At 39.7% G+C, this 15,162-nt stretch overlaps 1 protein-coding gene across 4 annotated transcripts in view; it reads left to right on the plus strand.

Moving 5' to 3' along the window:
- Positions 1-15,162, plus strand: part of Fyb1 (FYN binding protein 1) — a 126,860-nt gene that overhangs the window by 102,374 nt on the left and 9,324 nt on the right. For 2 of the 4 annotated variants that reach the window (XM_050138943.1, XM_050138944.1), the window contains exons 9-16: positions 1,363-1,507; positions 3,400-3,422; positions 5,064-5,133; positions 6,065-6,202; positions 7,886-7,911; positions 9,945-10,011; positions 12,797-12,896; positions 13,606-13,768. In XM_050138943.1, the coding sequence (XP_049994900.1) occupies positions 1,363-1,507; positions 3,400-3,422; positions 5,064-5,133; positions 6,065-6,202; positions 7,886-7,911; positions 9,945-10,011; positions 12,797-12,896; positions 13,606-13,768 (732 nt within the window). Of the gene's footprint in view, positions 1-1,362; positions 1,508-3,399; positions 3,423-5,063; positions 5,134-6,064; positions 6,203-7,885; positions 7,912-9,944; positions 10,012-12,796; positions 12,897-13,605; positions 13,769-15,162 lie in introns of those variants that run through there. The other 2 variants (XR_007591142.1, XM_050138945.1) reach the window with 2 other exon arrangements.

Here is a 15,162-nt window from a genome sequence, read left to right on the forward strand (position 1 = left end):
TATATATCTTCCGTTTTCTCTCTCTCATTCTCTCTCTGTGTTGTTTCTGTAATATTTTTGATTAGTTCTTTGAGAATTTCATATAACCTATTTTTATCATATTTCATCTTCCCTCCCCCAACTCTTCCTAGATTCAACCCCTCTTTCCTTTTCAACCAACTTTGTGTCATTTTGTTTCCTTGTTCTTTTTCCATCAATACCAATTTACACTACCCAAATGTTCTTGGATGTGTGGCCTTTCTCTGGAGTGTGGTCTATACCAGGGGCTGTAAGCTTAGGGAAAATTGACTCTTCATTCCCCAACAACTAACAATGACTAGTTGCTTCTTGGTTAAGGGGCAGAAGGAACTTCATGTCTAACTCCTGACTCATGCTGGGATTTGATCTGGCCCGGTCTTGACAGGTGAACTCTGTCATAGCTGCTGTGAGTTACTATGTACAGCTGCCCTGCTGTGTCCGGAGGACAGTTTCCTCGTATCATCCTCCACTTCCAGCTCTTACACTCTTTCTGCTCCTCTTCTGCAATATCCCTGAGCCTTTGGAGGACACACACCACCAAAGGCACTTCATTAAACAATAAAAAGATGTCTTCGCTTGCAATCTTGGCTTACAGACCTCTGCATAGCCACAAGTTTTATGTGCTCTGTCAGACGCTTACTCTATGGTACTTTTTTATTTATTTATTTATTTATTTATTTATTTATTTATGTATTTATTTATTATGTATACAATATTCTGTCTGCGTGTATGCCTGCTGGCCAGAAGAGGGCACCAGACCCCGTTACAGATGGTTGTGAGCCACCATGTGGTTGCTGGGAATTGAACTCAGGACCTTTGGAAGAGCAGGCAATGCTCTTAACCTCTGAGCCATCTCTCCAGCCCCTCTATGGTACTTTTAAGTGAGCCAAGAATCAATTTGAAGATTCTAAAGCGATTGGCATAACACATTTCTTCTAACATTAGTGGAGAACATAATGGCCTTTGTCAAATTTTACATTGTTCCTCACTAAAAAGAACTACATTTGCCATTTTAGACTGTTTTTTTTCTCTCTACTTACTCAGTAGGATTCTTTTTCCTCTCTACGTGCTCAGTAGCATGTTCCTAACATGAGGCATGTAGGTCTGAAAGGCTCTAATGTTAATCCAAAAGGAACATATGGCTAGGCAGATCACAGGCTCTAGGAGAGAACATGGGTGTGCGCATGCGCATAGCCTGTGAACCAAAGCCAGAGTTTTGGGCATTCGTGGCTCCATTCCCACCCCTAAAGAGAAATATGCAAGAGTAGATGAACAACTGATACTTAAATTATAACTCTCAAGCGTTTAGGCTCCGGTTACCTGGACCCTTTTCCCTTTTGGCAGACGGCTACATTAAAACGACTGCGGTGGAGATTGACTACGACTCTCTGAAGCGGAAGAAGAACACTCTCAATGCCGCTCCACCGAGACTTGTTGAAGATGACCAAGAAGTCTACGACGATGTGGCTGAGCAGGATGCTCCCAACAGGTGTGTGACACACAAAGTGTAAGCCGATCACGGAATGCTCTCACTCGCTACACTACATCACCATGTACCACAACCCTAGCTTGAGCGGAAGGCCATGGGAAACTCCATCATCTTTTAATTTACTTGTTGGTCGCACACATCTTGTAAACTTGAAATATAATGGGCTGTATGGTCGTGTTAAACATGTTGTCTACTACAAAGCATTTTTAGAATATTTATTATGATTTGAACTTAGGGATATAGCTAAATGAGTATGATTTGGGAATCTATGGAGTAGAAGATATAAAGTATAGTTCCCTTTTATTCACCCTTCAGTCTCGGAGTCGAAATGCATTTTCTGTCATTGCTTGAAAATATAACAGAAAAAGAATGGCCTCCCCTGCATTCCTACTCCAGTAGACTCCTTAAAAGTCAAATGTCAGTCCCCTACAATCCCTAGATAATGACTAAAGGTCTACTTTCCAGTATCTATGTTCTCAACTACATTAGAGCGCCATTTCCTCCTACAAAAATAAGCACACTTTTATAAAGCAGAGGCACAGAAACAGAACATCCTGTTTAGAGCAGGAAACAAAGGCCATCTTCTCACTCATGCCCATTATTGGTTTCTCATAACTAGACTGAAATACTTGAGATCTTGAACTTATAAAGAGGAAAGGCTTGTGGATCGCATCTGCTGTAAGTTCTAGTCTGAGATCAAGCCAAGTGCACACACTACATACAAACATGAATAAATTCACGCTACCGATGAAATGAGCAAATGGTAGCTCTGCTCCTAGCACATGACGTTCTCGAGGCACTGGATATGAGACTCTCCAGGAGGAAACACATTCACTAGGAACATCGGCTACCCAGAATGCACTTGATTCGAAGTATTGCCTCATGCGCAGATGCGGCAGGGAACATAGAAATGAAGATGAAAAGCAGAGAGGGTGCATCCACTTCTCCACAAATCAACTGCTAGAGTGTGGTGCACCAAGCCTTTCTACAAAGTTCCCTTGACAACAGTATGCTTTTATTTCTAAGTTAACCAAAGATATGCATCAGGCTAATTCCTCCCACTAGCCTGTAAAAGGAATGTAAAGATTGGTACTATTATATGGTTGTCCTGTATCTTGATAACGTCAAACTTACTGCTGTTGCTGGCACTTTACCCAAAGGTCAAAACGGGGTTGGGGTTATAGCTAGGTTCAAAAAGGGGCTAAGCCCTTGGAGTCTTGGATTCTTTCCTGCAAGATGGTAGAACTGAACAAATAGATAATGTCTAGGTTTTCCCAGTGCCCACGCTTGACTCTCCCATGACTCACACAGGAGATACAGGGCAGAACACATAACACTAGATGCTAAAACAGAAAAGGTTCTATTAGGGAAATAAGGTTTTTTTTTTAAAGGTGATCTAGAATTAGAGAAGTAGGGGACACCTCTTATAAAAGTTCCATCAAGGTCATAGCTTAAAAGTTTTTTCATAAAATAAGATATAATGATACTAGATTAAGAGTCAGATACTGTGGTTCTAAGATGCTGAAGAGAGTTGAGTTAAAGGCAATAATAATTGTCCTAATTGACTCCTAAAATAACACACAGTAGTTTTTAAAGCAATTTTAAATTTAATGTGTAATTACTGAAAATTGCTTCTTGGGAAGTTTATTAAAAGCAAGCGGCATAATTGCTGTGAACTATAGTACCCTAACCCACTGGTTCTTGCTGGTTGTGTATTGGCTATGTTATATTGCCTTGTCAGGATGCATCTACTACAATGAACGTCCTTGCTCTTCAAAGGTTTCGTTCAAGTTTTAAAAAGAATGTTAACGTAGACAGTCGTCTCAGTTTTTGAATTTCCCTGCTTGAAAACTGAACAATTCATACATTTATTATTTCTGCTTTGTTCTCAGCCACGGTCAGAGCGGAAGCGGAGGTGAGATGAAAGCTTTCTATGTTTGCAGTCTTGACCATGTTTGAGTATGCTCATGCAAACACACTATTGGGCTAACAGTAAGAGGGATTTTTTAGATTCCTATACATAAAGGATTTTAAATACAATTTTATTGCTCTATATCCATTGTACATGGTACTGATTTCTATAAAAGATTTTTGTACAAGTATATAATGAATTTATCATATTTCCCCAACCTTCACCTTTCCTACTCTTTCTCTCTCCACCCCTTGGTCACCTTTGTTCCCCTAGACAGTTTCTCTTCTGCTTTCTTGTCATACACACATATATGATCTTTTGTAGCTATATAAAACCTAAGAACCAGAAATGAAAGAACTAGTGGGATTTTTTAAGATATTTATTTATTTATTATGTATACTGTGTTCTGTCTGCATGCATGCCTGCACGCCAGAAGAGAGCACCAGATCTCATTATGGATGGTTGTGCTGGGATGTGAACCATGTGGTTGCTGGGAAATGAACTCAGGACCTCTGGAAGGGCAGCCCACGGTACTCTTAACCCCTGAGCCATCTCTCCAGACTCAGTTAGGGGGATTTTAATGTGGAAAAAGGATTGACCGGGAGTCTACAAGCCAGATTCCAGTCCTGGTCACCAAGTGACTGTGAGGCAGTCACTTCTGTCTTCTGGGTTTGCCATTGATCCTAGCATGACTCCACGCCCAGGGTCTTGGGAAAGCCCTGGTTTCTACAGACTGTCTGAGCACAGAATAAATAATGCCCCTTGCTTCCAGAACTCTCCCTGTCTAGATGGCAGACTGTATAGCTACCTTGGTGATTATTTTTATTTATTTATTTATTTATTAAAGATTTCTGTCTCTTCCCCACCGCCGCCTCCTCTTTCCCTCCCCCTCCCCCAATCAAGTCCCCCTCCCTCGTCAGCCCAAAGAGCAATCAGGGTTCCCTGCCCTGTGGGAAGTCCAAGGACCACCCACCTCCATTACCTTGGTGATTCTTGCTAAAGACACAGGCAGCAAAATCAAGAGCTTAGATTCTCACACTGAAAGAATCTAAGGTCGTTTTCCTGCACGTAGAAGGTTGCCAACAAATATACTTTGATATAACAAAGCTCCAAAGAACAAAGCATAGCAAATGAAATAAGAAAGGGGTCTGGTCTTCTATATATGTATTAAAATGTGACCTCTCTTTTCAGAGTTTCAGTTACTCTTAGTGTTTGTAGAGTTCAATCCATTACCAGCGATAAAGATCAGTCTTTTTTCAACATCTGCTCACCGTTAGCTGAATTTTTCTTCCTGCCTCCTCACTTCTCTCTTTTCATGAATTTGACTTCCTCTTCTCTTTTATAGGTTCTCCTATTAATTCTCACACATTCGTTTTACATAAATCCAGAGTACCCATCATCATCACTAATTGCATTATTATGGCTTTGGCCCTAAAATGTTTTTAAAATAATCTATAAAGCAACTGAATTATTAACTACCCATGTGATGCTGGGAAATTTGAAAGTTTTCTACTTAAACAGATAATATGAAAGCATCCTGCATTCTGCATCCAAATAGGGGAGAATTAGTATCAAAACCGGAGTGACCTATATTTGAACAAATTGCAAAACTGACAAAAGGTATCTTCCCTAATCCCAACGAAGGTATGTTCCCACCACCGCCACCTGATGATGACATTTATGATGGGATAGAAGAGGAAGAGGCTAATGATGGGTAAGAATAATCACTGAATTGCCTTTTTTCATGCAAAATATTACATCTATGGAAATCTAGTTTTCATTTCCAGATAGGATTAAGTGGTAGAAATTATTGCTTTTAGTCAGTCCTAAAATTGACAGTAAGGGTAAATCAAGAATGATAATTGTATTACACTGTAAATGAAATGGTAGATTGGAGAGAAATCTCAATTATGAAGAAAAAGATGAAATGAAAAGAGGGCTAATTACAAGTGTTGTGAATGTTTTTAAAACATTTTCCAATCCCTTATCTATTAATCAATAATTCACTTTTACAACCACCTCTGAAATTTGTCAGTTTACATGCCTGGAATGTTTTCTGCATAATAACATAACTATAGCTGGATGCCAGGGCTCACACCTGTAATTCTAGCACTCTAGTGGCTTAGACAGAAGGATCACTTCAACCCAGGAATTTAAGGTTAGTCTGAGCTGGTCAATAAACCCCAGGCTAACCTGGGCTGAAGGGTGAGAACCTGTTGCAAGTACACTGAGACCATTTGCTATCTATGGTATCGAATAGCTAATCCTTTGCTTAATATTAAGTATCTTTATTTTGTCATAACAATTTTAAAAGTCTTTTAAGTTAAATTTTCTTTCCATTTTAAAATAGAGTATTTAAGATGTAGTAATTATTTTACTTTCATCGCAAGTAGACATTTTAAACTTAATTCTAACTGACTTGACCTAGCTTTACGTTTTAGGAACCTAGGTAAATCTTACTGGATAACCAGCCTGATGAAAGAAATATTCACTCACCAGAATTTATTCTTAGTAGCCCCATATTATTGGCTACAGTGACCTACTTCCTGGTCAGTATAGTGTGATTATGTAAACTCTGAATGTCCACACAATGTCTTCGTGGTCTGCTGACTGTCCCATTCTGCTCGATGCCTGATGCTCCAAAGATCCATGCTGCAGGGCGAAGAGAAGACTAGCACGTGGTCCTGGGGGATTTTGAAGATGTTAAAGGGAAAGGAGGACAGGAAGAAAAGTGTCCGAGAGAAACCCAAAGTCTCTGAGTCAGACAGTAATGAAGGTTCATCGTAAGAGTCAACTGACCGCCTTCAGTGCACAATAACTACACTAATACCGGTTTAATTGAACGCTACTAATATTGTATAACCAATCAGCACGTCCTGATGCACTCACACCACTTCACTGTTATTTTCCATTAATTATCTTACATTCGTCTCGCAGTGTGCATTAATTACATGAGAGGACCCCGGTTATGCTGAAATTATCATGTAATTGTAAGATATATTTTACTCTCCCTGCAAATTTGCACAAAGACACACACACACATACACGCACACACACACACACACATGCACACACTCATACATATTCAAGCACACACAGTCATTCATGAACACGCATGCTACTTAGGAGTTCTCCCACCTGTGTGACCCCATCTAAAACTTTATTACTATTGCAGCCTACATTTTACATTATACTGACTGCTTTGAAAACTCATTATCTCTAGTAAGGCTAGTTTGTTAAACTAAAGGACATAATTTAGAATTTTTTCTGAATATAATATTGAAATTTTTATAACTGTTCTACAATAGTAATTTATTATCTTAACGATATACCTATATAGGCTTATTCTCAGCATTTCAATTTTATCTAAATAAATTTATCTAATACATAAATTTTCTCTCCCCATCCATCCTCAAAACAGCCTCTCAGTATAAATTCCACGTATATAAATTGGAAGGATCCTAACCATGGAGAGCCTTTCCATTTCGCCTTTTGAAAGTGTTCATCACATTTCACTGAAATCCTTTTGAGTTGTTTTCACACCCACATTCCTAATTTTATCTGTTTTGGTAGAGCACCTAAATAGCAGTCAATAAACGGTACACTTCTGAGAGCACATAGGAAGAAGTCTTCTCTTGAGCGACATTGCTCAAATATGACCTTTACCTGGAGTAAAGGAAGAGACATTTTCTGTCCTCTCTTCACATTCCCAAACTCTGAGTTGAGGTTATTTGAGTAAATATTCTCATCTTCTACTTTAACCAGTTATTTCTGTGCTATACATGAATCTTTCAGAAATGTGTATGTGTGTGTGTGTGTGCATGTTTGTGTATGTGTGTGCGCGTGCGCACGGAGCTGTCATACTTCGGGAAATAATAAAAACAAATGTCCTTTTCTGCTACAACTAAATACCACCTAATCTTGGTTCCCTCCCACTCCTCTCCAGAGCTCTCACTGCCTGGTTGAAATATACATTCCTTTCTTGTTCATCATTGTCCAGTTTGGTGTAGATATGTGCATACCAGAGAAATGAGGTCACATGCCAGTGACTGCTGTTGATTTTGACTCTGTAATTTCAGTCCTCAATTCAAATAAACAATTTGGGCCAGACCTATGGACAGCATGAGGCTACAAAATACTGAGTCCATTTAACATACTCTGGTGTGAAAAGATGCCCAAACTATAGAGCAGATCTGAAATATTGGTCTAGTGACTGGGTAACATAAACTGTTTATGTTCTGGATGGTTTTTGAACAACAAAATTACTTCAAAACTAGTCTCGGGAAATGTCAAATTGATGGCTAGAGACTAGCGGGAAATGAAGGATGAGAAAGGTATGGTGCTCACCAGATTAACCATTTCACACCTCTAGAATACTGACTTTCACACTTCTCTCACATGTAAAGGGATTAATTCCAAGGTTCATGTTAATTTGATTTTAACTGTACTCTCTTTTTTTTTTCCAGTTTCCCTTCTCCTCCTAAACAACTGGGTATGTAATAAAACCTGTGTGTTTTACAAATTATTTCTTACACCTGAGATAGTGAAGCATTGAAGGTCACCAAACATTGAATGTACCTGCTTTAAGTCCTGACTGCAAATGATAAATATATCACATTGCATAAGCAATTTCACCCTGAATGATTCCAATGACCCAGTAATAGAATAACAGACTCAAAAAATAAACATGTAAAAAATAAAAAGATTCACCTATCAGATGCTTCTCATTGTTGTGATAAAACACCACAATATTTCTCCCAGAAGCAGCATGGCCAGGCCTGTCATAGCAGTAGAACACCCCTTGGTATCAACGTCTGTATTAGATACTTTTCTATTATAACAGTGCACCTTGGTGAAGGCAAGGAGGCTCGAGCAGAAAAACTGAGGCCTCGCACCTTGAGCCTCAAGTAACAACAGAGAGTGAACTGGCAATGGTGCATATCTTTTCAACTCTCAAAGCCACCTCCAGTGACAAATCTCACCAAGGCCATACCTGCAAAGCCTGCCCAAACAACAGCACAAACTGGGGACCAATTATTTAAATGCCTGAGACCATAAGGTAAAACTCGTTCACACCAGCACAGACGGCTTCAATGTATTGATCTGAAAGCCACTGAGGCACAGAGATAAGAGGCAGGTCATGGACACCAGCGTCAGCTGTGCCCACCCCAATTCAGTCCATGCTGAATATGCACAGTTGCTACTTGAAAGTGTGTAAAAACATGCAAAAGACACACAACCAGACACTTTCGGATAGCCTTCCTCTACCTCTTTGGGGGAAAAGGGTAACAATGTCTTCTTTGTACAATTTCAGTCATCATTTTGAAAATGCTGCTGGGACAGATCTTTTCAAGACTGTTGAAAGTTTCTCTGAATAAAATGTTGTCTCCAAAAACATTGAAAGGCTTTTTAAAGAGTTTACCTACTTAAATTCATATTCTTTTAAGTAAGCTGCTGGTGGTGGCGCACACCTTTAATCCAAGCACTTGGGAGGCAGAGGCAGATAAATCTCGATGAGTGAGTTTCAGGACAGCCAGGGTTACACAGTGAAACCCTGTCTTGAGAAACGAGAGAGAGAGAGAGAGAGAGAGAGAGAGAGAGAGAGACACAGAGAGAGACACAGAGAGAGACAGAGAGACAGAGAGACACAGAGAGAGACACAGAGAGAGACACAGAGAGAGAGAGACAGAGAGAGAGACAGAGAGAGACACAGAGAGAGAGACAGAGAGAGAGACAGAGACAAAGACAGAGAGAGAGAGACACAGAGAGAGAGGGAGGGAGGAAGGGAGGGAGGGAGGATGTCCAGCTGGTGGCATAGCTCAGTTGGTAGCACTTTTTGATCCCCAGCACTTCACAAGCCAGGAATTGGGGCCATTCTCATTCAGCTTACCATACCAGTCATGGCAAGTTTTCTATCAGTGTTGTTTCTCGTCACTTGATATATATTATCTGTAGAAATAAGATTTTCCTTTGAAGGCAGTACAATCGTACTATCGCTGTCAGGTGATGAATTAATATGGAACAAATCATTAAAAGAAAATGGTGGATGATAAGTGATGCACACAGCTAGATGGGCAGATGGGGGGAGACTGACGCAGAGCTATACAGATAGGATCAGTGACATAAAGAATTTCTGCCTACTTTCTGCTGCCAGTGGCCAAGAGAGTTGTTGACTTCTTTGGCCACAGTTTTTAAGTCTCGCCAGTCATCCATTGATTATACTTGTAGGATTTTATAGCCACAGCACTGTTCTAGGGTTGTTGGGTCTCCCCCTCAAATAATGATAGTTGTCATCGTATTCACTGGTTTCTATTGTTGCTCTGTTCACTTATTGATTGTAAGATAAGAATGTCCCCCTTCCTTCCTTTGAGAAGCAGACAATGCCTTTAATAGAAATATATGCAGTCCCTGGGAAATCTCTCACTATCTTGGAAGCAGTCTTTGGGTTTTAATAACATCATTAAATGTTCACATCAAAATTTAAATTAGCGACACTTCAATATTTGGTATTCTGTCTCTTAATAGATGTGGGAGAAGAAGTTTACGACGATGTGGATGCCTCCGACTTCCCTGCTCCTCCTGCAGAAATGAGGTCATTAAAACGTTTTGGTTACCATGAATGTTGACGTGGAGACTGCTCAGCAATATTGGACTGGAGTAAAACTCCAGCGTGGTGTGTGTGTGTGTGTGTGCCATGTGCGGTCATGTGATCTCTGCTCCCCTTTGCTCATACTCTGCTTATTTCTGAGCACAGCTCTCAGCTCAGAGCTAAGTCTGCTAGCAAGTTATCCTTAGTCCCCCCCTCCCCGACCCTTCCCCGTCCTTTCTCCTGACCTCAGACACTGGTTCTGCCCCCTGTTCCCTGACTAATCTCTGCTGGTTGCTGGTGACTCACTGCTGTCTGTATTCCCTAATTTACTGGGAATGTATACTTGAGATTCTGTTCACAGTAATTTCATGATTCATCTTCTCTCTTGTTTTTACCCTTTTCCCCAACATTTTTTTCCTTGAATGTATTTCCTTTCTATCTCAGTCCTCATCATTCCCCCTCCCTGTCCTCCATCAATGGTTTCTTTTGTGAAAAATTACAGAATTTGTTGCTTAAAAGGACTTTCATATATGCCTTTTGGGGTTCTCAAAAGTTTTATGCACATTCACATTTCTTTTCTAAGTAAACAGTGATCAGTAACTTCAGTTTATCTGAGGTCTGCATTTAACTTTAAGGTTATGAAAATAAGTTAATATCAGTTAGCCCAAAAGAAGTGCCCTTTGAAAATTTTTCTGAGGTAGAAAATAATGTGCTAAAATACTTGCTCATTTTTTAATAGCTGTGTGAAATGACCTGTGTACAAAAGCTAGGAACCTCCAATAGTGCCCTCAAGAAAGAGATGAATGGGGAAAAAAATGGTATACTTGATTAGTTAAAGGGAAAAATTTACATTAATAATTTGAGTCATGCCTGGTGAGCTGTACTTAAGAATGCATGAGAGAACGTCAAGTATTTAGCCTCACCACGTTAAGCCAATTTTACTAAACTAGAAACAGTATCAAGATCAAAGAAACTGAAGGCAAAATATGCCGCTGGTCACAAATGAAAATCAAGTTCTACGGGGAAAACAAGCAACACAGTTGAAAGAAGGCCTGCCTCCCCTGAGCTGTCTATGACAGGGAAATCTCTCAGTAAATTGTTCATCTTAATAGTCCTCACCACCAGGACCTCGTGCCTGACTCTGATGGATTTCAATATATTTTTCATTCTTATATTACTCTGGAAACATCCCCACATTCCATGAGCTAGCTAGCTCTCCGGGAAACCAGAATCCTATCCTGGCCCTTTTCTTGGAGGAAAACAAACTCCAGCTGATTAAACTTGATCAAAGATGACTTTTTTGCCCCTACCCATTGCTTATTTTCAGAAATTAAAACAATTCTATATTTTAAACACAGTATTCTATTTTGGAATAAGTTATTTTCAAAAATAGCTTGTGGAGCATTTTCAGCATTCATCCATGCTCTGATCATCCCAGAGAGCTAATCTGGGCCAGCAATTTCACAAGTGCCCAGATCGGGAAAGGCAATAGATCCTAGGGATAGAAGCAAGACTGGAGGTAGAATGGCCCTCGTTCTTTTCACAGTGAACAAGATAAATGCTTAAAAAGAAAGAAGAAAATAGAACCAAACATTTTAAAGAAGCCACAAGCAAATTTTTTCTAAATAATCAAAATGAAAACGCCAGTGTCAAATTTCCACTATTCACAAATATTCTAGTACAAAAAAAAAAAAAAAAAAAAACAAAAAAAACAAAAAAAAAAACTCCCTTCTACGGGCAGTCACACTTCTTCCTACTCTGCCTTGAACTTTTAGTTCCCAGTGAGCAATTTAATGAAGTCTCCAAGAAAAAGCTCGACTATAGACTATATTAGCTATTATCTTTAAGATGCTCCCTCATGACCAGCACTTCCTATCCTCGGTGCTGCCGCCATTCATTTCTGTAATATTTCTCTGCTGGAAATCAAGTCTAGGGTGTGCTATGTGAATGCTCCCCCACTGAACTCCATCTCCTCTCTTATAGTTCCCTTTTCATTAGATGTGAAAATACTAAGTTACATACATTTTATAAGCCATGAAAACTCAGTTCTTTAAAAAAGCATTTTGATCCTTCTTAGTAACATTATCTCTGCCATTCAGCTTTCTACAGAGAACTAGAAAATGCACGGGGCTCAAGTATAGGTTTATTCACACGAAACCGTGGTATGAAGCTCTGTTTCACCTTATTCGGTTTTATGATGGGTTCAATCTGACCTTTCACTTACAGCTTAAGTCATATGTATTATTTAATGATGGACCCCTTCTACATGTCAGAAACCTGTAATTGATTATAACAATCAGTACTAAATTAAAAACAACATTGAACAAAAAATTATTATTATATGATGGGCATGGTGGCACACACCTTTAATCCCAGCACTTAGAAGGCAGAGGCAGGTGGCAAATGTATCTCTGTGAGTTTGAAGCCAGCCTGGTCTACTTAATGAGTTCCGTTGTATATTGTAAGTCCTTGTCACAAAAAAGAGAAAGAAAAATAAAAACAAAAAACAAACCACTGAAAATTTTAATGTTAAGAATTAAGTCTCAGGCTGGGTAGTGGTGGCACACACCTTTAATCCCAACATTTGGGAGGCAGAGACAGGTGGACCTCAATGAGTTCGAGACTAGTCTAGTCTACAGAGGAATTTCCAGGACAGCCAAGGCTACACAGAGAAACCCTGTCTCAAAAAAAAAACAAAACAAAACAAAAAAGGAGAATTAAGTCTCTACTATGATCTGTTATTTCCTGTTTCTCAAAGTGTTGGTTTATATATTTTCTGTTACCCTAGTCAAGGAATTAATGTTGGAAAGACCAAAACAGAAGAAAAAGATCTCAAGAAGCTAAAAAAACAGGAAAAAGAAGAAAAAGATCTCAGGAAAAAATTTAAGGTATGTATTATTTAATGCCATTCAGAGATCAAAGTACTGATGAAAAAAATCCAAAAATTTCAAAATGACAAAGTATATTCTTTTAGAGTATGGTAAACAATACTAGCACTATCTTTCATGACTTTTTTTGTTCCAAATACATTGTAAATTTCAATTTATTCCTACAATAAATTAAGCAAGCAAGCATCCATGCTAATATCCTCCGCACTGTGATAACCATTTACATTTAGATGTCCTTCGACCTTTGGTAAAGTGATAACCTATAAATGTTTGTTCTGTGAAGTTGGTGAGGTTATGAGGTGTCTTAGTTGTTGTCTCGTGGCAATGATAAAATGCCCAGATAAAAGCATCTTTAAGGACAAGGGGTTTCTTTTGGCTCACAGTTCAAGGCTACAGTATGTCATGGAAAAATCACAGAGACAGGAGGCTTGATGGAGCTGGTCTCATTGCGTCTGCAGTCACAAAGCAGAGAGACACACATGCATGCGTACTAGAGTGTACCTTGTTTTCTCCATTTGATGCAGTTCAGCGTCCCCTCACCAGGGACCAGTCCCACTCAGAAGTAACATAGTTCTTCCTATATTAATTAGCAAACTCAAGATAACCCCCCCACAGGCATGTCCAGAACACAAACCTTCTTAATAAACTTGTCAATGAATGAATGGCTGTAGTAATACGTATCAGTAATGTCGATGTTTACTTATTTCAGTACGATGGTGAAATTCGAGTTCTCTATTCAACCAAAGTTGCTTCCTCCATAACTTCTAAAAAGTGGGGAGCTAGAGAGCTGCAAATAAAACCCGGAGAATCGCTTGAAGTGATTCAAAGCACAGACGACACCAAAGTTCTCTGCAGGAACGAAGAAGGCAAATGTAAGTCCCCGCTGAAGCCACACTGTGCGCCCGACGGTTGGTGGGTGGGCTGCAGGGGTCGATCATCTCTACTAACTTTCTTTGTTCTGCGGTTTATGGGTTGCAGGACATATTAGGAAACTGGAGACTCTGGTATGCTGAAATCAATAAATTCTACTTTAATGTCTATAAGAAGGTTTTGAGATTATAATAGAATTACATCATTTCCCTCCCTATCTTTCCTGTCTCCAATCTCTCCCTAGTACCCCTGTTGTTGAATTGGTGTGCCTATTTACTTTTATTTTTTGACTTTTCAGACTACCTGCTTTTCATACTATTTATGAAATCCCTTTCTTGGCTGGTATCCTTGACCATTCTTAATTTCCTTCACGTCTGATCTATTTTCTACACACTCACTAGGACTTGGAATGGTTGCTATAGAAACGTATCCCTCCTTCCTCTCAGTCATGGCAAATGGCCTTGCAAATGGTATCCATCTTTCCCACATTCTCATCCAGCCCACTCCTATGTGAGCCAGATGTTTTCAAGAGGCCACACTGTCTTTAGGATAGCATATACTAAATGTCCTTCGTCATCCAGCCTCACGGACAGCAACTGCAGTTTGCTGTCTAGCTTGGACATCCAAAAGTAAAGGACGCGTTTGTCATTCCCTGAATAAATTTTGCTGGTTCATCCCACTGTGCTACTTTGTTTGACTTGGAATGCATAACTGTCCATTAGAAACAGCTCAGTGATCATCTTAAATTGGAAGCATCTTTACCCTTTACTCTCCCAGCTACCCAAAGAGGCTGTGTCTCTCCCCAACCACACCACTTTGACTTCTGAGTGGTTTGTTTCAGGAATTTACTGCTCTTCTTAGACTTCGAGCCCACACAGAACCTCAGTGAAGTGTTCTTGATGTTGGGTTTCAGCACTGGTATAGTGTCTCAAACTTGGAGTGGGGCTTGGTAGATTCAAAGGAACACTCTAGATGTCTAGTGTAACAACCAGGTAGAAGTCCTACATAAACACTCACATAAACGTCTGCTGGATAGTTTGACTGGTTAGCAGACAGTTCTCTGGCTTGGCCTGATAAGCACTGTTAGCTTGTGAATCATTAAGGACTCTAAATCTGTTCCTTCCTTATTTTTACATCTTCTCATGACCAGCAATGGGTGTTTTGCAGTTCAGCACCAGCATGACTAATGTTTTCCTCCCTCTCCGTTCTTCTTCAAGCTACCACAGAAAAGAACACGACCTAAGGTTTATAGTGAGCACACGAGAGGTTAAAGCACAAAGGACAATCTCTTTGCCGCTATGTGGAGCAAAAGCCTCAATTGTAGACATTATTAATTCAGTAGGGTCTCACCCAGAGACATTCGGCAAGTGTGAACTGTGTAGGCAGTGACATCTTA

Source organism: Alexandromys fortis, unplaced genomic scaffold (assembly GCF_014885135.2).
Source record: "Alexandromys fortis isolate MF-2015 unplaced genomic scaffold, M_Fortis_MF-2015_v1.1 scaffold_37, whole genome shotgun sequence".
NCBI lineage: Eukaryota > Metazoa > Chordata > Mammalia > Rodentia > Cricetidae > Alexandromys > Alexandromys fortis.